Source organism: Phyllobates terribilis, unplaced genomic scaffold (assembly GCF_046119375.1).
Source record: "Phyllobates terribilis strain yellow unplaced genomic scaffold, ASM4611937v1 Scaffold_2__4_contigs__length_985480577, whole genome shotgun sequence".
Taxonomy (NCBI): domain Eukaryota; kingdom Metazoa; phylum Chordata; class Amphibia; order Anura; family Dendrobatidae; genus Phyllobates; species Phyllobates terribilis.
In genome coordinates, this window is record NW_027362762.1 from 64,038,847 (window position 1) to 64,059,689 (window position 20,843).

The 20,843-nt window shown below is 47.4% G+C and overlaps 1 protein-coding gene across 3 annotated transcripts in view; it reads left to right on the top strand.

The window, feature by feature from the left end:
- The window catches only part of LOC141192795 (cyclic nucleotide-binding domain-containing protein 2-like), a 478,066-nt gene that overhangs the window by 189,827 nt on the left and 267,396 nt on the right, over nucleotides 1–20,843 (top strand). For all 3 annotated transcript variants that reach the window (XM_073662059.1, XM_073662058.1, XM_073662056.1), the window contains one exon: nucleotides 5,806–5,968. In XM_073662059.1, the coding sequence (XP_073518160.1) occupies nucleotides 5,806–5,968 (163 nt within the window). The remainder of the gene's footprint in view (nucleotides 1–5,805; nucleotides 5,969–20,843) is intronic.

The following is a 20,843-nucleotide window of genomic DNA, read 5'->3' on the forward strand; positions in this document are numbered from 1 at the left end:
GACTGGGCATCTGGTACTGGGGCACTGCGACGGACATAAGGTCTCGAAAGTCCTCTGTGTCCACCAGGCGGAAAGGCAGCATTTCTGTAGCCAAGAGCTTGCAGATGGTGAAATTCAACCTCTTAGCTTTCTCATGGCTAGGAGGAAATGGTCTTTTACTTGTCCACATCTGAGGGACCGAGGGCTGGCTGTTGTGCTTAGACGGGGTTGAGTAGGGTGTCCCCGGCAAACTGCCGGTCTGTGAGGAAGATGCAGGCGGACATGTTAGGTTGCCTTGATCCAAAGGTGGTGCTCTCGATGTCGGAGAGTGCTCAACACCAGCTGGTGTTTCCACCTCCAAATAAAATGATGACCTGCCAATCACGCTGGCTGTTGTGGGTAAAGAGGTGGCAGGTCTGCGTCCCAAAACAGGTGTGACTGCTGTCCCCCCAGTCACAGAGGATGAAGAGGCCGCGGATGCACAAGATGAGGCAGACAGTGGTTGGCCCGGCCCGCTAGGCCGCATTGTAGCACAGTGAGCTATCCACTGCAACTTATTCTTCATATCCATGTGACGGTTCATGCATGAAGTACTCAAACTATGGATTTTTTGCCCTCTACTTAGCTTTTGGTTACAAATGTTACAGATAACACGAGTTGGGTCATCCTTATCGATCTGAAAAAATGCCCAGGCTATGCAAGGCTTAGCACCCATGCGACCTGAAGAGCCACCACGACTTGTGGTCAGAGGCAGAGTTGTGTTTGAGGATGCAGTTGTTGACGTGCTTCCAGTACTACGTCTCTGTCCAGGAAGGCGCAACCTGACCTTGTCGTCTCTAGCATCCTCCTTCACCTCCTCTGCTGATCTAATCGACTGGCTGACTGTGGGTTGACAGTAAGTGCGATCTGCAACCTCGTCATCATCACCCTGTGTGTTCTCACACCCGTCGTCCTCAGAGCCAACCTCTTCCTGCCCTGACAAAAAACACAAGTTGTCGCTCCAATCAGGTATTTGAGTCTCATCATCGTCTTCCTCATTGTCTCCACCAACAGGATTTACAGTTTGGGAACGAGGGTCTACATTATGGTCAGAACCTTCTGCTTCTGGTCCTGGATCCGACTCATAAAGATTCTGGGCATCAGTGCAGATCATTTCCTCGTCTGGATTCACAGAAGCTCTGGAGCCGACCTCTGATTTCCAGGCTATAGTATGAGTAAACAGCTCTGCAGACTCAACCATCTGTTCTACCCCATACTCAGACGGGCAGCTGGAGACTTGGGAGCTGTGAGGAAGCAAGTGCGATTGGGGTGACACCTCTGAGGACTGGAGTATTTGTGATGTTGAAGTTGATGTGGAGGAGAGCCCACTTAAAGGAGCACTTGATATCCGTTGAAGCACCTGCTGTTTTTGTGCCTCATCTGGAATTTGTAGCGATTGGCGTGGCCGTAAGAAAGGGATCGTATCACATTGTCCGCTAAAAGAAGTAGACATCTTAGTTTGGCTGGAAGATGGTCTTTCTTCTGCAGAATATACTGTTGCTTTAACACCTACCCCACGGACACAACCTTTTTTTCCCTTCCCAACACGCCTATTCCCCTTTCCACCAGCAGTAGGCCTTTTTCCACTCATTTTGGTGGTTAACTAATTGACAACTCTGGAGTTGTTTGCACAAAAAACGATGGATGGGAACCGAGCAGAGCTGAGTGGCCAAACTGTGGTATTAGCCCAAAAGAATTGGCTGGGTTAGATGCAGTAAAACAATTTTATTACATACACAGGTGGTGTAATTTGCAAGCTGGTGGAGCTTAGTATAGATGGACTAATAGAATAAGTCCCACACACTGCTACAAGCCCAAAATTATTTTCCGAGCTAGATGCAGATAAAAATTATTTGTAATTTGCAAGCTGGTGGAGCTTAGTATAGATGGCCTAATAGAATGAGTACCACACACTGCTACTATGCCCAAAATTATTTTCCAGACAAGATGCAGCTAAAAATTATTTGTAATTTGCAAGCTGGTGGAGCTTAGTATAGATGGCCTAATAGAATGAGTACCACACACTGCTACTATGCCCAAAATTATTTTCCAGACAAGATGCAGCTAAAAATTATTTGGAATTTGCAAGCTGGTGGAGCTTAGTATAGATGGCCTAATAGAATGAGTACCACACACTGCTACTATGCCCAAAATTATTTTCCGAGCTAGATGCAGCTAAAAATTATTTGTAATTTGCAAGCTGGTGGAGCTTAGTATAGATGGACTAATAGAATAAGTCCCACACACTGATACAAGCCCAAAATTATTTTCCGAGCTAGATGCAGATAAAAATTATTTGTAATTTGCAAGCTGGTGGAGCTTAGTATAGATGGACTAATAGAATAAGTCCCACACACTGCTACAAGCCCAAAATTATTTTCCGAGCTAGATGCAGATAAAAATTATTAGTAATTTGCAAGCTGGTGGAGCTTAGTATAGATGGCCTAATAAAATGATGCTATGCCGAAAAGGTTTTACTTGGCTAGGTGCAGTAAAAAAAATTGTATTCTATACACAGGTGGTGTAGCTTGCAGCACAGATACGCTACTCCACTGACTAACACACACTGCAAGAGGCCAAACAGGATTTGCTTAGCTAGATTTAGCCAAATGCTGTGAAAAACACTTGCACAGCACTGGCACAGACCTACCTGGCAAAAAGTCCTAGGAAATGCTGTAACCTAGTCCTCAAAAGGACTGTAATTACAAGTAGTCCCTACTCCCAACCTATCTATTTAAGAGCACAGACCTGCCTGCTAAAAGTCGTAGGAAATGCTGTAACCTAGTCCTCAAAAGGACTGCAATCACAACTATTCCCTACTCCCAAGCTATCTGTATATTTCTGAGAAAATTGGCTTGAAATTAACACTGAAAGTATAGCGCACACAGCAACAGCGGTGCCGTCTAACACGCAGCTGCAGCAGTGAGAAAATGGTGGCGACGGGGAAAATGGCTGGGTCTTATAGGGCAAGGACATGTGACATACACAGCCAATGACACATGCCCTTGCTTGTGTGAAGAAAAGCACTTCGCTCCGTGTGTGCGCTGCTGATAGGCTGACAGATTGCACCTCCCCACTGTAAATACGGGAAAGAGAAAAAAAAAATGGAGATCTTCATTATTCCTGCAGAGATCCATCCCCTGCCCCTCCCCCCGCCCCGCTGTACACTCAAACTGCGTATTAACATTAATTTTCATCATTACTGAGAAAAATCCAGTTATGATTTTGGTGCCCGAACCGTTATCGAACATAACCTCGAACAACCGAATTTTTTTCAAATCGTTCGTGTTCGCCGAACGGCTCGAACACCGCTCAAAACAGCTCGAATTTGAGATTGGCGAACAGTTCGAGTCGAACAACGCTCATCTCTAGTGTTAATCAATACTAATGGTAGTTTTGTAGGGCAAAAAGACCTGACAGGTTACCTTGAAGGTAATGAACAAATTTTAATTCGCTCAGTCCTCTGCCCCCATTCCTGCAATCTTGCCTTCTGTAGGAGTGTTGCTAGTGGAAAGACTGTTGGGTCATGTGTTATGGGTGCTTGAAATTCTGGGACACTTTTTCCCCCAGTCCATAAAAAAAATCTGATATATCTGTGATTTTTTTGAAGCTGGAGAAACTTGTGCAGGTTATTCTGACTGTAATATTTATCATTTTCCAGTTTACAGTGAAGGCATGTCTTCATACCAGAATTATGGGGCTGTAGATATAGATCACTTATAATAATAATGATTGATTGTGTCAGTAAAAAAATATTGTCTGTCTGTGGTTTTCTGATAAGCTGTCTAGAAAAAAATCAAAAGTCCAAGTTGTCAACCCTGGTGCCGAGTGTCTGGGAGAAATTGCCAACAAATCAATCTGCCTTGGCCAGGCCAAGTTCACTGCGACATCACTTTTTAGAGGACATTTCAGAAGTTTTTATTGGTAGTAGTTCGAGTGAGTGCTGAGACCCCATCCAACGCTGAAGAGAAGTAGCATGGTCAATGGTTAAAAGGTCAATAGAGTGTTGCTCTCCTCCAACACTGAAGAAGAGCCCAATGGAAAGTCTATGGAGTCTATCTTTATGTTTGGGTAAGAGCAATGCTCTAGTGTTTCGTAGGAGCTTCAGCACCTGGAATCCAACTATTCAAAACATCTGATCTTTCTCCATGATATGTTAAATGTTTTCTAAAAAATGCAATATATTTGTAATACAAAATTAGTGCAGACATTTTCCCCAGGTGAAACAAGGATTATCTATAACTCTGCCTTTTTTGCTTTTTTAAAAAATGTTGTCCTATGTTAGCCATTTGTAATTTTAGAGTAGGGACTCGCAAGTGTGAGGACCCTTGATGTGGGTTACGAGCTTGTGTATTTTGGCCAAAATATTGACCAATATCTCATGTAATGTATTTATTTTATACATTATTTTTCATCTTTTTATTGCACATTTTTCCATTTTTACGCAGGATGCAGCTAGGCCCTTTACTGTTGGCTGGGTGAATTGGGGCGCCTGTCTTGTGGGGTGCACTTATATACTGCTGTACAGTCCGCCTTATCTTATAGTATGGACGTCATCAATGGACGTCATCAATGTATGACTGGCGTCCTATACCAGCCCCGTCTGTGTGCATATTTAATACTACACAGTCACTCCCTCCATGAATTGGTAGGTTAGTGAATGGTTGCTCCATCAGTATTTTGCACCTGTGCTGCCCCCACCTTTATCACGGGGGTCTGCTGCATCCTGCTGGTGCATTGGTAATCTGACCTGGTGTTGGTAAGGCTGTATCATTTTCTGTGATGTGTGATAGTGCCACCATGTGGCCAGAAAACATGGCTGCTGATTGTTAAAAGGGTTGTCCAGTGCTGTGATTTTCATGACCTATGCACTTATAGGTCACTTGCATCAAATAGGTGAGGGTCTAACACCTGGCACCCCTACAATTTGCCCTTTTCAGTTCCATCGGTGGCTGGATGTACACAGTATATGGACCAGAATAATATAGCTCTGTAGACTGTTTAGTGGCCATTCCCAGGTACTGCAGATCGCCTTCTAACTAAGTGAAAGGGAGCTGAGTTGCAGTACCAAGCACGGCCACTAAAACAGTGTAAAGAGCTGTGCTGACCAGCCGGGACAGCGGGATTGCCCCGTTATATCAGGACAGTCCCGCTGAATCCGGGACAGTTGTGAGCTATGCAGTTTCATGGGTGATATAGCTGGTATCCTGCAAATTTATAATTTATAATCCCAACTAACCATCAACTTAAAGGACTCAGCTGCAAGTCTGTACTGTTTCCGGACTCACTACAGCCTTGTCAGTGCCGCCCCGCGTGGCCTTACCCCGATGGTTGGCACAGTAGGGATGACAACTCTAACATAGGAAGAACTGCGTGGCTATGAAGTAGGAACGTAAACTTTGGTGTTTGGGTTTCAATTAATTTTAGTGAAAGGTGCCGCCATTGAGAAATCGAGTGCGTACACAATTTCCAGGGCGCCCCCCGAGACACGTCTCTTCGAATGAGCATCTGAAAATAAATATTCCCAGAGTATCTGAAATTTTAAGCAACCGAGACGCTATTAGCAAAACTGAACTCTGAAAGTTACGACGAGAAGGGAAAATTTTAAACTTTCTGCTAATTCTTCTTTATTGAACGAGCGCCAGACAGTTGTTAGAATGGAGCGTGATATCTTTAACGTGCTTTGCCGAATTAATATTTATGAAATGCGCGGCTATTAAACAGCCCCGACTTCTCCGTCTGGATGTGCTTTGCATTGTTAACAAATTGCACTAATTTACTTTCTAGTTTTGGGCCTGGAAGAGTCATCATAAGGCAAGGTCACGTCGCTCAGAACTTCTACCTGATTCTCTCGGGCATGGCTGTAGTCACCAAAGTGTCAAGAAGCGAGAAGACAGGGGAGCATTTTTCCAAGACGGTGGCCTTCCTAAAGAAAGGGAAGTACTTTGGGGTATGTGGTCGATGTTTATTATGCCGTTTGCATGATGGAGTCAGAATAAGCCGCTCTGCAGATAAGTGGATGTTTGTAAATTATAATGAGTAATTCATTCCAATTTATGTCCTGTGCGCTGGGGAAACATCCGCCGGCTCCGCGCTGATTTAAAATCAATCAATCAACCTTTAATGAAAACTCTCACACAAAAATCACAAAGCAGGGCTCGGTGCCATCGCTCTACCTGCGCCCGGCCTGAGACTCCAGCAAACTAACTTTGTTTAAAGTGAATGTATCCTCAGAAATTATCCCATTACTTACATCAGGTTTTTATGTTAAATTTATTTTTTAAACATTTTTGGCAATCATTTTTTTTTTTCGTATCACAATCTATAATAAAAAGAAAAGAGAAAAATACTGCAATTTTCACAGTGGCCACTAGGACTATTTTAGACGTACACTTCTTGTTCTTTCAGGAAAACTTTTCAGCAGTCTCATTATCTTCACAGGCAGGATTTTAATGACAGGTAACATAGCTTTACAGAAGAATTAACACAGAATCCATCATTCACAATAAGTGATATCACAGCTCACATCCTCCTCCTGTACAAGGACTGATAACACCTCTATATACAGTAGATAACACAGGATCCACCATTCACAACAGGTGATATCACAGCTCACCTCCTCCGGTAAATGACAGATAACATCTCTATATACAGTAGATAACACGGGATCTACCATTCACAATAGGTGAAATCACAGCTCACCTCCTCCTCCTGTACAATGACTGATAACACCTCAATATACAGTAGATAACACAGGATCCACCATTCACAATAGGTGATGTCACAGCTCACCTTCTCCTTCTGTGCAATGACTGATAACACCTCTATATACAGTAGATAACACAGAATCCACCATTCACAATTGGTGATGTCACAGCTCACCTCCTCCTTCTGTACAATGACTGATAACACCTCTTTATACAGTAGATGACACAGGATCTACCATTCACAATAGGTGATATCACAGCTCACCTCCTCCGGTAAATGACAGATAACATCTCTATATACAGTAGATAACACGGGATCTACCATTCACAATAGGTTATGTCACAGCTCACCTCCTCCTGTACAATGACTGATAACACCTCTATATACATTAGATAGCAAAGGATCCACCATTCACAATAGGTGATGTCGCAGCTCACCTCATCCTCCCCCTGAACAGTGACTGATAATGCTTCTATATACTGGAGATAATGCAGGATCCACCATTCACAATAGATGATGTCACAGCTCACCTCCACCTCCCCCTGAACAGTGACTGATAATTCTTCTATATACTGGAGATAACACAGGATCCACCATTCACAATAGGTGATGTCACAGCTCACCTCCTCCTCCTCCTGTGCAATGACTGATAACACCTCAATATACAGTGATTATACAGGATTCACCATTCACAATAGGTGATGTCACAGCTCACCTCCTCCTCCTCCGGTAAATGACAGATAACATCTCTATATACAGTAGATAACACGGGATCTACCATTCACAATATGTGATATCACAGCTCACCTCCTCCTGTAGAATGACTGATAACATCTCTATATACATTAGATAGCACAGGATCCACCATTCAGAATAGGTGATGTCACAGCTCACCTCGTCCTCCCCCTGAACAGTGACTGATAATGCTTCTATATACTGGAGATAACACAGGATCCACCATTCACAATAGGTGATGTCACAGCTCACCTCCTCCCCCTCCTGTACAATGACTGATAACACCTCTATATACAGTAGATAACACAGGATACAGCATTCACAGTAGAGGACTTTACAGCTCACCTTCTCATCCTCCCTTCACAATGACCTTTGCACATGCTCATTAGAAGCTTCACTAATAAAAGATAGGGAGGAGTCAGTCTATTTCTGCTAATGTACATGTGTATTTTCTATAAGAACAGGAAATATTGATTTAGCATACCCCAGTGTTCAGTGTGAAAATCACAAGATTTCTAATTTTTGTTTACTACAGATTGTGATATGGAACAATCTCACTGTCAAGTTTTTTCAAAACTGCGTTCAAGTACAAGTGTACGTAATACTGATGAAGGCAATGGACGGTCACCAAATATTGTTGTGATCTAGATTTCTCTTTTGTTTATTCATTTTGCAATTTACTGATCGATAAAAATGTATGAACACTTCTATTTTGGAAAGTATTCTTACTTTGCAGCATTTTTTCCACACCTGCCTTTGTATATGTGGGTCTCACTCAAATGTATAGAAGCCATTAGGGTGTATATGGATTCGCCCCAATGGAGGTAACAAATAGAATAGGTCAGAGATATAGGGTGTGGGTAAATGGTGAGCCACATGTTATATATGGGGACAAATTGGTGACAGGTTGTGGACCACAGTTTATATGTGGGAAAGTATCAGGAGATAAGGATGGAGATGTGTGGAGCTGACAGGTTGTGGACCACAGATTATATGTGGGAAGATATCAGGAGATAAGGATGGAGATGTGTGGAGGTGACAGGTTGTGGACCACAGATTATATGTGGGAAGGTATCAGGAGATAAGGATGGAGATGTGTGAAGGTGACAGGTTGTGGACCACAGTTTATATGTTGGAAGGTATCAGGAGATAAGGATGGAGATGTGTGAAGGTGACAGGTTGTGGACCACAGATTATATGTGGGAAGATATCAGGAGATAAGGATGGAGATGTGTGAAGGTGACAGGTTGTGGACCACAGATTATATGTGGGAAGATATCAGGAGATAAGGATGGAGATGTGTGAAGGTGACAGGTTGTGGACCACAGTTTATTTGTGGGAAGATATCAGGAGATAAGGATGGAGATGTGTGGAGGTGACAGGTTGTGGACCACAGTTTATATGTGGGAAGGTATCAGGAGATAAGGATGGAGATGTGTGAAGGTGACAGGTTGTGGACCACAGATTATATGTGGGAAAGTATCAAGAGATAAGGATGGAGATGTGTGAAGGTGACAGGTTGTGGACCACAGATTATATGTGGGAAAGTATCAGAAGATAAGGATGGAGAAGTATGAGGTGACAGGTTGTGGACCACAGATTATATGTGGGAAAGTATCAAGAGATAAGGATGGAGATGTGTGAAGGTGACAGGTTGTGGACCACAGATTATATGTGGGAAAGTATCAGAAGATAAGGATGGAGAAGTATGAGGTGACAGGTTGTGGACCACAGATTATATGTGGGAAGGTATCAGGAGATAAGGATGAAGATGTGTGAAGGTGGCAGGTTGTGGACCACAAATTATATGTGGAAAAGAATAAGGAGATAAGGATGGAGATGTATGAGGTGACAGGTTGTGGACCACAGATTATATGTGGGAAAGTATCAGGAGATAAGGATGAAGATGTGTAAAGGTGACAGGTTGTGGACCACAGATTATATGTGGAAAAGATTAAGGAGATAAGGATGGAGATGAGTGGAGCTGACAGGTTGTGGACCACAGATTATATGTGGGATAGAATAAGGAGATAAGAATGGAGATGTGTGAAGGTGACAGGTTGTGGATCACTGATTATATGTGGGAAAGTATCAGGAGATAAGGATGGAGATGTGTGGAGGTGACAGGTTGTGGACCACAGATTATCTGTGGGAAAGAATAAGGAGATAAGGATGGAGATGTGTGAAGGTGACATGCTGTGGACTACAGTTTATATGTGGGAAAGTATCAGGAGATAAGGATGGAAATTAGTGAAGGTGACAGGTTGTGGATCACTGATTATTTGTGGGAAAGAGTAAGGAGATAAGGATGGAAATGTGTGGAGTTGACAGGTTGTGGACCACAGATTATATGTGGGAAAGTATCAGGAGATAAGGATGGAGATGTGTGGAGGTGACAGGTTGTGTACCACAGATTATGTTTAGGGAGGTAGCAGGAGTTTAAATCAGTTGTTAACCACAGGATATATATGATGAAGTGAAGAGGACAAGCTGCACAGAGATTTTGTTTGGGCGATATCTAGAGATTATGCTAGAAATGTAGGTAGGGAACAGATTTTGGGCCAGAGATTACATGTCAGACATGACAAATTTATAAAGGTAAAGAGAAAATAAGCAAGACTACAGTTTTCGGATAAGTGAATTATTTTGATTTTTTTTCAGAGATGATAATGAAAGGAGAAGCCAAGAGGATAGCAGAGGAGATTAGGACAGAGATGTATGGAGGTAACAGGCTGCGGAAAGGAGGGATGTACCAAGAGATTAGGGCAGAAAAAAAGCTTCTGTATATCATTGGTGTCTTGTTCGGGAAACAGTTGTGATACAATGTGTACAATGTAGGGAACACTGGATTAAATAAACCCAGAAACCAGGAGATCAGTTCTTTAGAACTCATGTTCTACTTGTACTCAAGGGTAGCAGTTACTTTCATTTGACATAGAGATGTCATAGACATAAACACAATTACTGGGTCCTTTCCTTTGTATTCATAGGATTGATTGCTCTATGACCCTCTATACACACCTCCAGTTGTGTATGGCACCGCCGGAGTGGACCTCACACTGCAGTTTTATTCACATCCATTCTAAGGGGGGCTCATAACTGCAGCCCCCTGTCCAGGATAAATGCCATACTGTATGAGCAAGATACTGGGTCTGGACCCTTTTTATATAAAACCATGTCCACCTGCTGAAAAGTGCTACTGGTTCTGTGCATAAGGCAGAGGATATCCAACAGTCCAAGTGAAATAGAGGGGAACCACCAGTGCAATAAAAACTATTCACATACGAGCGTAACACATGTGTTGGAATAGCAGACTATTCTCACAAAATGCAAGTCTTCTGAGGTAGCTATTCTCACAGCAAACATTCTCACGCATCTTCTAACACATGAATCTTCTTGAATCTTCCCCACTTCCCATAGCATTACATGGCTTGTTTGTGACTCGCCCCCTGGGCCGTGGGGCACTCGGATCCGGGCAATAGGGAAACGGTGGGAGTAGTAGTGGCAACCCGGTTCCGTGGCTCAGGGTGGTCAGGCCAGTGGTAGTCCATTATGTGCTGATGATTATGTCCGACTACGCCACCCGTGGATTTGCGGTCATTAGGAACCGCCGCTGCAAGGCAGACCGCTGGGGTTGATGATGTATGCAGCTGGGATGGTGTGACTCCCCACGGGAAGAGTGCGGCCCCAGGGCAGTATAATGGATGGCGGGAGTGATGGTGGTGAGAGTCCCAGTGACTTTAGTGCTGGAGGAGCATGGAGCACACAGACAACAGGTTGCAGTCCAGGGTCTTTACTAGAACAGGTAAACTGACCCACAAACAGTCCCGGCTAGGAGGGGACCTGGATGTCTGAGAGCAATTGGGAAGGTGGCCCTGGTCAGGGTGAGGGTGTAGGCCTACCGTGCTTTCTGTGCTCCTTCTGGCTATCTCCTCCATATAGGGTAACAGCCCACGTTTCCGAGCTTTCCGTGTACTCTCGCCTGTATGGCCTGCGACGTGGGTTCCTTTCTGCTCCCGGCCTGGTACGGCTTTACTGGTCCCTTCTGTTGTGGCAGAGCCTCCAGGTTTCTTAGGCCAAGGAACATACAGTCCCCTGCGGACTGGTTATCTGCTGTGGGATGTGGAATCCTCCCAGCCTCAGACACCAAAGTCTGGTAAATTAAGTCCTTTATCTGCCAAGACAGGCTCACTTCGCCTCTTGTCTCTGGCTTGTGGCTCTCCTCCTGCCACACTTCCTCTTAGGTGCAATACAACTTTCTGTCCCTCCTCTGCTCTGGGACAGGTCTCAGTCCTGAGACAGGTCGGCCAGTTCTCTCTAACCCTGCCCCCAGTTCCAGCTTTTATAGGGGCAGCCTGCTCCCCCTACTGGCCTGAGACAGGATCTACTGCATGCTAATGTTCCCCTGACTAGAGAACCTCCCCCTTGCTCTCAGACACAGCTTTATTACATTTTGTGGCATCCAGGCCAGGGTGACACATTCCCCCGTAGTAAAATTTAGTACTCCGGGACTAAATAATAAACAAGGATTATATGCATGACCATAAAACATTAACAGACAGACGACGCACAGATTGAGTTCTTAAGGTCACAGTGTGGTCTGTGACCGGGTGTCCATATCACCAATACAACGGGGAGCCTTAACCAGGTGGGGGTCTGTCCTACCCCAAGTCCTTTACAGTCTTAGTTCATTCCTTGGCTAGGCTCCGAACGCAGTCCATACAAGGTCCCGGTTATAAAAAGTCCATAACCTTTGAGTCCTTACGGTAACTGCAAGAAACTGAAACACAGAATTACCAAACATGCATGTAACTTTGCAAACATTTCAACATTTGGCAACAGGGTTATTTACAATTAGTGCACCCTATATTCTCCAGCGAGCGGGTATCTGCCCCTTTGTGCTCCTGGTTGATCTCCTTAACCCACTGTCTGGTGGTGGACCGACTTGGCTTTCCCCACTAGCGTTAGGGGTACAGCTACCTGCTGGGTGTACAGGTAGGGCAGGCAGCTGTCTGCGGGTCCTTTGGCTTACCGCAGGCATGGCAGGCTCACTGTCAGCAGAGGGTTGACTCTCCTGGGCTGCTGGTACAGGCTCTTCTGCCTCTGGAACTGCTTGCTCCTCTTCACCTTCCGGCTCTGGTGCAGGTTGTTGCGCAGTCGGTTGCAGGAAATGCAGGATGGGTACCACTATGGCATCGTTTATTCGAGTCCAGGACTGAGGGAACTCTCCGAGAACGGTGCTGATCATTTCTTCCTTGTCCTCTGCGGGTTCAAGGTCACTTTGATCCTCTTCTGCACTACGGAGTTTTCTCGGGGCATCTTTTGAGGCGGTCCCTGGAGACGGTACTAGTGGTTTCTCCTCCGTCCTTGGTGATCACGCACACCTTCGGGTTGTCGTGATCAGACTGCAGTACGGTGTAGGGTTCCCTTTCCCACTGGTCGTCCAACTTGTGAAGCCTTCTCTTTCACTTCAGGACCTGCTCACCAGGTTCTAGGGGACCAGCAGGGGCGTGTTGGTTGAAGAGTTTTTCTTGCCTCTCTCTCACCTGGGCCAGGCTCTTCTCCACACTCTCCTGTACCTTCTTGTACTGCAGTTGCCTTTCCGTATCCCAGTCCGCATCCGGGGAGGTGTCCTCAGGGGTTAGGACTCCCATCTCCAGGTCTATGGGCAGCTTACCTGGTCTAGCTCGCATCAGGTAAGCCGGGGTGCAGTTTGTAGCGTTCACCGGGATATGGTTGTATAAGTCTATTAGATCCGGCAGTTTTTCTGGCCACAGGCTGCGTTCCTCCAGGGGCAACGTCTTCAGGAGATCAATGACTATGTTGTTCATTTTCTCACACATCCCGTTGGTTTGTGGGTGGTAAGGCGTTGTCCGAATTTTCTTACAGCCATAGAGGTTGCAGAACTCTTGGAAGACTTCAGCCTCGAACGCTGGTCCCTGGTCCGTCAGGACCTGTTCCGGATACCCGTGTGGATGGCAGAAGTATTGCTGGAAGGCTCTGGCCGCCGTTTGGGCTGTCAAATCTTTTACCGGGACCACCACTAGAAAGCGGGAATAGTGGTCCATGATTGTCAAGGCATAGATGTATCTTGACCGGCTTGGAGCCAATTTGACGTGGTCCAGAGCTACCAGCACAAGAGGCTGCGTGGTGACGATGGGCCTCAAGGGTGTCTTCTGGCTGGCACGGTCCTTCCTCCTTTGGTGACAAGGGCCACAGTCTCTGCACCACTTCTCTACAGCCCCTCTCATGCCGACCCAAAAGAACCGTCCTCTTAGCAGGAACTCCAGTTTCTTCCAACCGAAGTGCCCCGCTCTGTCATGGTAAGCCCCCAGGACCATAGCTGCATCCCGCCTTGGGACCACGACTTGCCAGGTCAGCTCGTGCGTCCGGTGATTGACAATCTTTCTGCACAGCTTGCCTTCTTAGAGGAACAGCTTGCTCTTCTCTTTCCATAGCTGCTTGGCTTCCTCTGGAGCATCCGGATTCATGCGGGCGTCTTCCTGGGTCAGCAGATCTTTCACCAGGCGGAAGGCAGGGTCACTATCTTGGGTCTCGGCCCAGCTGTGGTGAGGTAGGGGATTGATCATCACGGTTGTTAGATCCTCATCCTTCATGCGGTGGGAGTATTGAGCGGCTCCATACCGGTGAAACGCGGGGAGTTCTACCTCCTCCAGCTCTTCTGGGTCTTCTTCACCTTCAGGTAAGTGAGGCATTCTCGATAGGGCGTCAGCGTTGGTATTGGTTTTGCCTGCCCGGTACTTGATCACGAAGTCATAGTTGGAGAGACGGGCCATCCACCGCTGTTCCAGGGCACCCATTCTCGCATTGTCCAGGTGTGTCAGCGGGTTGTTGTCCGTGTACACGATGAACTTTGCGGAGGCCAGGTAATGCTTGAAGTGTTCCGTCACGGCCCACACCACCGCCAAGAATTCTAGCTTGAAGGAGCTGTAATTCTCCGGGTTCCTCTCGGTGGGTCTCAGCTTCCGGCTGGCGTACGCGATCACCCTTTCTCTGCCCTGTTGGTTTTGGGACAGTACAGCTCCCAGTCCGACATTACTGGCGTCTGTGTGGAGAATAAAAGGGTGGCCATAATCAGGGTAGGCCAGGATCTCATCCCCCGTGAGGGCCATCTTCAACTGGCGGAAGGACTCCTCTTCCGGTTTATCCCACTTGAAGGGTGGCTTTTGACTTCTGGACTTAGACTGTCCGATCAGGAGGTCCTGCATAGGAGCTGCCATCTTAGTGAACCCGGGGATGAACCTTCGGTAGTAGCCTACCAACCCGAGGAACTGTCTCACCTCTTTGATGTTCGAGGGGCTTGGCCAGCTCTTGATTGCCGTGACCTTGTCAGGGTTGGGGGCCACTCCTTATGCGCTTACCACGTGCCCTAGGTACTGGACCTTTGGTTTCAACAGGTGACACTTCGATGGTTTCACCTTAAGGCCATAGCCTGCCAGGGCTTCGAACACCTCGGCCAGGTGCTTTAGGTGGTCCTCGTAGGTCTTCGAATAGACGATCACGTCGTCCAGGTAAAGGAGGACCGTCTCGAAGTTTCGGTGCCCTAGACAGCATTCCATCAGCCGCTGGAAGGTCCCTGGTGCGTTGCAGAGCCCGAAGGGCATACAGTTGAACTCACTCAGTCCCATCGGTGTGGTGAAGGCGGTCTTCTCCTTGTCAGCCTCTGCCACAGGAACCTGCCAGTACCCGCTAGTAAGGTCTAAAGAAGAAAAGAAGTTAGCTGATTTTAGTGCGGCTAAAGACTCTTCTATTCTAGGCAGCGGATATGCGTCTTTGTGGGTGATACGGTTGATCTGTCTATAGTCCACGTACATTCTCATGGTGCCGTCTTTCTTTTTTACCAGAACCAAGGGGGCTGCCCAGGGGCTACAACTATCTCTAATGACCCCAGCTTCTTTCATTTCTCTCAGCATACCCTTGGCATTTTGATAATGTGCAGGGGGTACAGGCCTGTGTCTCTCTTTTATTGGTGGGTGGCTCCCTGTGGGGATGTGGTGTTCTATCCCTTTTACTCTGCCGAAGTCTAGTGGGTGCTTACTAAAGACTCTCTCGTACTCCTGTACCACCCGGTAGACTCCTTATTTTTGGTGCAGGGGAGTGGAGTCAGCACCCACATGGAGTTTCTGGCACCAGTCCTCCTTTTGTTTCTGGTAGCCATTACCCTCCCCCTGAGGAGATGGAGGCAAGGGTTCCACGGCCCTGATAGCTTTGTGTTTGACAACAAACAGTTTGGCAAGTGTAGCGTACCTGGGTAAGTGTACCTCTCTCTCCCCAATGTTGAGGATGCGGACGGGCACCCTCCCATGGCGGACATCAACCACTCCTCTGGCTGTCAAAATGGTGGGCCTGCTGTCTGAGTACACGGGTTCTACCATGGCTTGGTAGTCTCTACCTCTCAACCCGATTGCAGTCCGACACCAGATCATCATTTCACTTTTGGGAGGCATGGAAATGGGGAATGGGTCACTCAGTCTTACGCTACCGATCTCACCACCAGACAGTTCTACCTGCTGCCGTCTCATCAGGGCTTTTATCTCCTTGTTGAGGACTCTCTGTTGGCTGGAACTAGCATTCACCGCCACCTGTTGTAGAATTACAATTACCTCTGAAAGACAATTTTCAATCACGTTAGTACCCACAGTTATTTTAGGATGACTCTCGCGATGGTCAATGTCCACAATAATTACTCCCTGTGCCGGCAGATCAACTTTACCAATTTTAATGGTCATCTCCTTGAACCCCATCTGAGGCACGGGTAAGCCATTACTGGCGATGATGCTCAAATTACTGTCTGGATACCGTGTGATATCAGCATCAGTCCAATACTGCTTAAAAAGTACATAAGGGATACTGGTTACTTGCGACCCAGTATCCAGCAAGGCGCTCATGGGGATACCGTCCAGCACCACGGGGAAAACCGGGCGCCCCCCAACGTACTTATCACGTCAATTGTAAGGGCCTGGTAATCTTATGCCTGGAGGTTGGCCCTCTGCCCCAGGTTGGACCCGTTTAAATTACAGTACCTGGAAATGTGTCCAGGCTGGTTGCATCGACGGCAAATGGACTGTCCATCCTCTGCGTAGCGGTCTGTGGGCCTCCCTCGGAATGACGGGATCCTCCTCTGTCGATGCCACGGGACATCCTCCGGACTTGAAGCCAACTCGATGGGTCTTGACGGGTCCACTTGTAACGCCTGGACGGTCATGGTCAATGCCGCGATGCTCCTGGTCAGCTCCTGGACTTGGTGGTGCAGGTCTTTCGACGTGGCTTGATTCAGGGCCTGTGCATCAGCCCCCACAGAGTCCATAGGGGAGGGCGCAGCCTCCTGGTGGTAGGTGAGAGCAGGACGCCGGGGGTTTATAGCCCACTGGTTGCGGGTTCACGGAGCACCCTTATGGCCCTGTCCTTAAATTGGGCAAAGGTCAGATCAGGGTTCTGAAAGAACATGAGGCGCAGCTGGGTCCTGTGGGCGCTAGACAGCAGACCTTCTATGAACTGTTCTGTTAGGAGCTTATCCGTATCCTGCACGCTGCCTGGGTCAGCTTGTTGGATGGCCCTCAGGGCTTCCTGCAAATTTAGGGCATAGTCTCTGATGCTGTCCTGTGCCCGCTGCTTACATCCATAGAACCTCATTTTAATTTCAGCGGAGGTACGTGTGTCAAAGGTACCCCGCAGCCGGGCCAGAATACCCTTCACGGTCCTTTTCTCCTCAGCGGGCCATGACTTTACCTCCCTTTGGGCTGCGCCAGTTAACTGCCCTGTTAGTATGCTAACCTTCTGTTCCTTTGTCAGGGGGTAGACTTGGAACAAACTGTACAGCCCCTCCTTAAAGTCAGTTAGGGCATGGGGCTCCCCTGAATACTAAGGCAGCCAGGCTGCTCCAGGGATGTAGGGCAGGGAAAATGGCATCACCGCTGCTGCAGCTGCGCTGGTGGTAGTGGGCGCCTCTGTGTCCGACATCTTCCTCCCCCCAAGTTAAACGTGGCATACCTTCCGACGATCCTCTTCTGTAGGCCGCGGCTCCACTGATGCTGCTCCGGACGAGGACCTTGCGTCGCGTCCTGGTGACGTCAGCGTCGCTCTCTCTCCCTTCCAGGACCTTGCGCAGCGTCGGTGCGTGGGGCGGAGCTTCGGGTCTCGCGCCGTTTGGACGTCCACGCCCCTCTTCTTCCCGCGCAGCGTCCTGAAGATGGCGTCCGATGGCAGGAAAACGGCTGAAGATGGCGGGAACCCAATGGAAGATGGCGGGAGTCGGCGTGGAAATGGCGGGAAACGGCTCCGGATGGCGGGAAACCTCTTTTCAGGTAGGTGCACAGTCTTTTTCGGGCACGCAATACCCGTTTGTGGCAGGTTGGTCTCAATCCTGCCGACTACGCCAAAGCTGACTCGGATCCGGGCAATAGGGAAACGGTGGGAGCAGTAGTGGCAACCCGGTTCCGTGGCTCAGGGTGGTCAGGCCAGTGGTAGTCCGTTATGTGCTGATGATTATGTCCGACTACGCCACCCGTGGATTTGCGGTCATTAGGAACCGCCGCTGCAAGGCAGACCGCTGGGGCTGATGATGTATGCAGCTGGGATGGTGTGACTCCCCACGGGAAGAGTGCGGCCCCAGGGCAGTATAATGGATGGTGGGAGTGATGGTGGTGAGAGTCCCAGTGCCGTTAGTGCTGGAGGAGCAAGGAGCACACAGACAACAGGTTGCAGTCCAGGGTCTTTACTAGAACAGGTAAACTGACCCACAAACAGTCCCGGCTAGGAGGTGACCTGGATGTCTGAGAGCAATTGGGAAATTGGCCCTGGTCAGGGTGAGGGTGCAGGCCTACCGTGCTTTCTGTGCTCATTCTGGCTATCTCCTCCTTATAGGGTAACAGCCCACGTTTCCAAGCTTTCCGTGTACTCTCGCCTGTATGGCCTGCGACGTGGGTTCCTTTCTGCTCCCGGCCTGGTACGGCTTTACTGGTCCCTTCTGTTGTGGCAGAGCCTCCAGGTTTCTTAGGCCAAGGAACATACAGTCCCCTGCGGACTGGTTATCTGCTGTGGGATGTGGAATCCTCCCAGCCTCAGACACCAAAGTCTGGTAAATTAAGTCCTTTATCTGCAAAGACAGGCTCACTTCGCCTCTTGTCTCTGGCTTGTGGCTCTCCTCCTGCCACACTTCCTCTTAGGTGCAATACAACTTTCTGTCCCTGCTCTGCTCTGGGACAAGTCTCAGTCCTGAGACAGGTCGTCCAGTTCTCTCTAACCCTGCCCCCAGTTCCAGCTTTTATAGGGGCAGCCTGCTCCCCCTACTGGCCTGAGACAGGAGGTACTGCATGCTAATGTTCCCCTGACTAGAGAACCTCCCCCTTGCTCTCAGACACAGCTTTATTACATTTTGTGGCATCCAGGCCAGGGTGACACATTTGCAGGAATGAGAATATAATCACTTATCTTAAAAGGGTCGTCCCTTTAACAAAATTCATGAGAGATTATAATTATGTGATTACTGGAGACTCCCACAGATCCCGTGAATGTGGGTGCCCAAAGTCCGCCCTTTGAATGGAGCATGTGCAACCACCACTTCCATAGACCGTGAATGGAGCAGTGGTCGCCCATGCTCACTTCTGCTTTACTAACACATTTAGGTCCCACGTTCTCAGGATTTGTGTGAGTCTAAGCAGCCAGACCCCCAGTGATCATATACTGATCACGTATCCTGTGGATAGGTTATATATGACGTTTGTAAGAGAACCCCTTTAAGTCACATATATAAGCCAATGTGGAACTCTTAAAGCCTGGCAAAGCAAATCTTTCCAAGAACTGAACGAGACGAGTACTATTGGGGCTTAGAATTAGATTTAAAAGTTAATTAATTCAAATCTTTTAGCGAAACTTTCAGTAAGAAAGGAAGTTCGGTTTCCACGATTCCCAAATGGTAGGTAAGACCTCGGAGAATCACAGCTTCAAGAAATTTCCAAGAGCGCAGTGATGAGGAGAAGAGAATGCATGATACATCCTTGTAGAGAGGATGCTCGCTAATTAGTGACACCTGATTCCTTTACCTATGGGCTTCTTAATTAACTGGAGCCGAGGATTTCACTGCACTTATTGCAATGTAATAGTAGAGAACTTAAGGGAAGTTAGCAGCCGCACGTCGCCTCCTCTGTGAAAGCTCGCATGTATCTTCTCCCCGCTAGATTTGCATACTTTTTAGAAGATATGCTAATGAGTTAACTGTCTTTGCCTTCCTCGCTGTATGGTAGTTCTATCACATTTGCTAGAAAAATGACTGGTTTTGTTAATTGGCTCTAGAGACTGCCCTCATGGCTTGGGGTTTCACCACACGCCGCCTATAATTGGTCAATTGTAAAAAACATTAAAGAGCGATGTCACAAAGGAAACCTTAAATCTATCTATTTCTCTATCTACAAAAATGAAAAATATAGCAGCATCAGCTTATAAAGTGTTCGGGTACCCAGCCTCCCAGGTAGTTACCTCTTCAATAAAAGACAAAAATGGAGGCAGCTTTCCAAAAATAAGGTGTAATTCTCAAGCCAGAGAAAGGTTCAGACTGGGAATCAAAACTTTGCCTCATGGGCCTATAAAGTCATATATCTATTACACCTTATTTATCTATCCATCTATTTTTATTTTTGTATATACAGTATATATCTATGGAGAAAATTATCGGACACATGTCTTAATCATTGAATTCAGATTTTTCCTTCAGTACCCTTGCCCTTGGTGTATAATATCTGGCCTTCTTGCCCCTTATGTATAACATTCGGCCCCATTGCACCCAGTGAACAACATCCAGCTCAATTACCCCCAGTGTATAATGTCCGGCCCCATTGCCCCCGGTGCATAACATCCAGCCCCATTGCCCCCGCCATGCCGTCTGCCTTAACTAACATATGACAGAATGGCCGGTGGTGCAGAGCTGGTATCAGCTCACTGATACCAGCGTGGTCCTGTAATAGTAACAACCGGGGCAACAAGTCCGTCCCTGACATTTCTTCCTCCTGAATCTTCCCCCATCACCTGTGAGTGATATTATAGAGAAGTGGAAGAGACTGCAGCAACTCAGCCACGAAGTGGAGACCCCGTAACGTTACAGAGCGGGGGCTGAGTGTTGAGGAGCAGAGGGCAGAAAAGTCACCCCTGCTCTGCTGACCCCATAACTGCAGAATCCAGACCTCCTCTAGTATAACATCAGCACAAACACTGCTTCCTCTCCGGGAGCTTCATGGCCGAACAGCTGCCTGCAGCCGTACATCACCAAGCACAATGCCGAGCATCAGATGCTAAAGTGTAAAGTCGCCACCACTGGACTCTGGAGGAGATGTGTACTGTGCAGTCACAGATCGCACTTCTCTATCTAG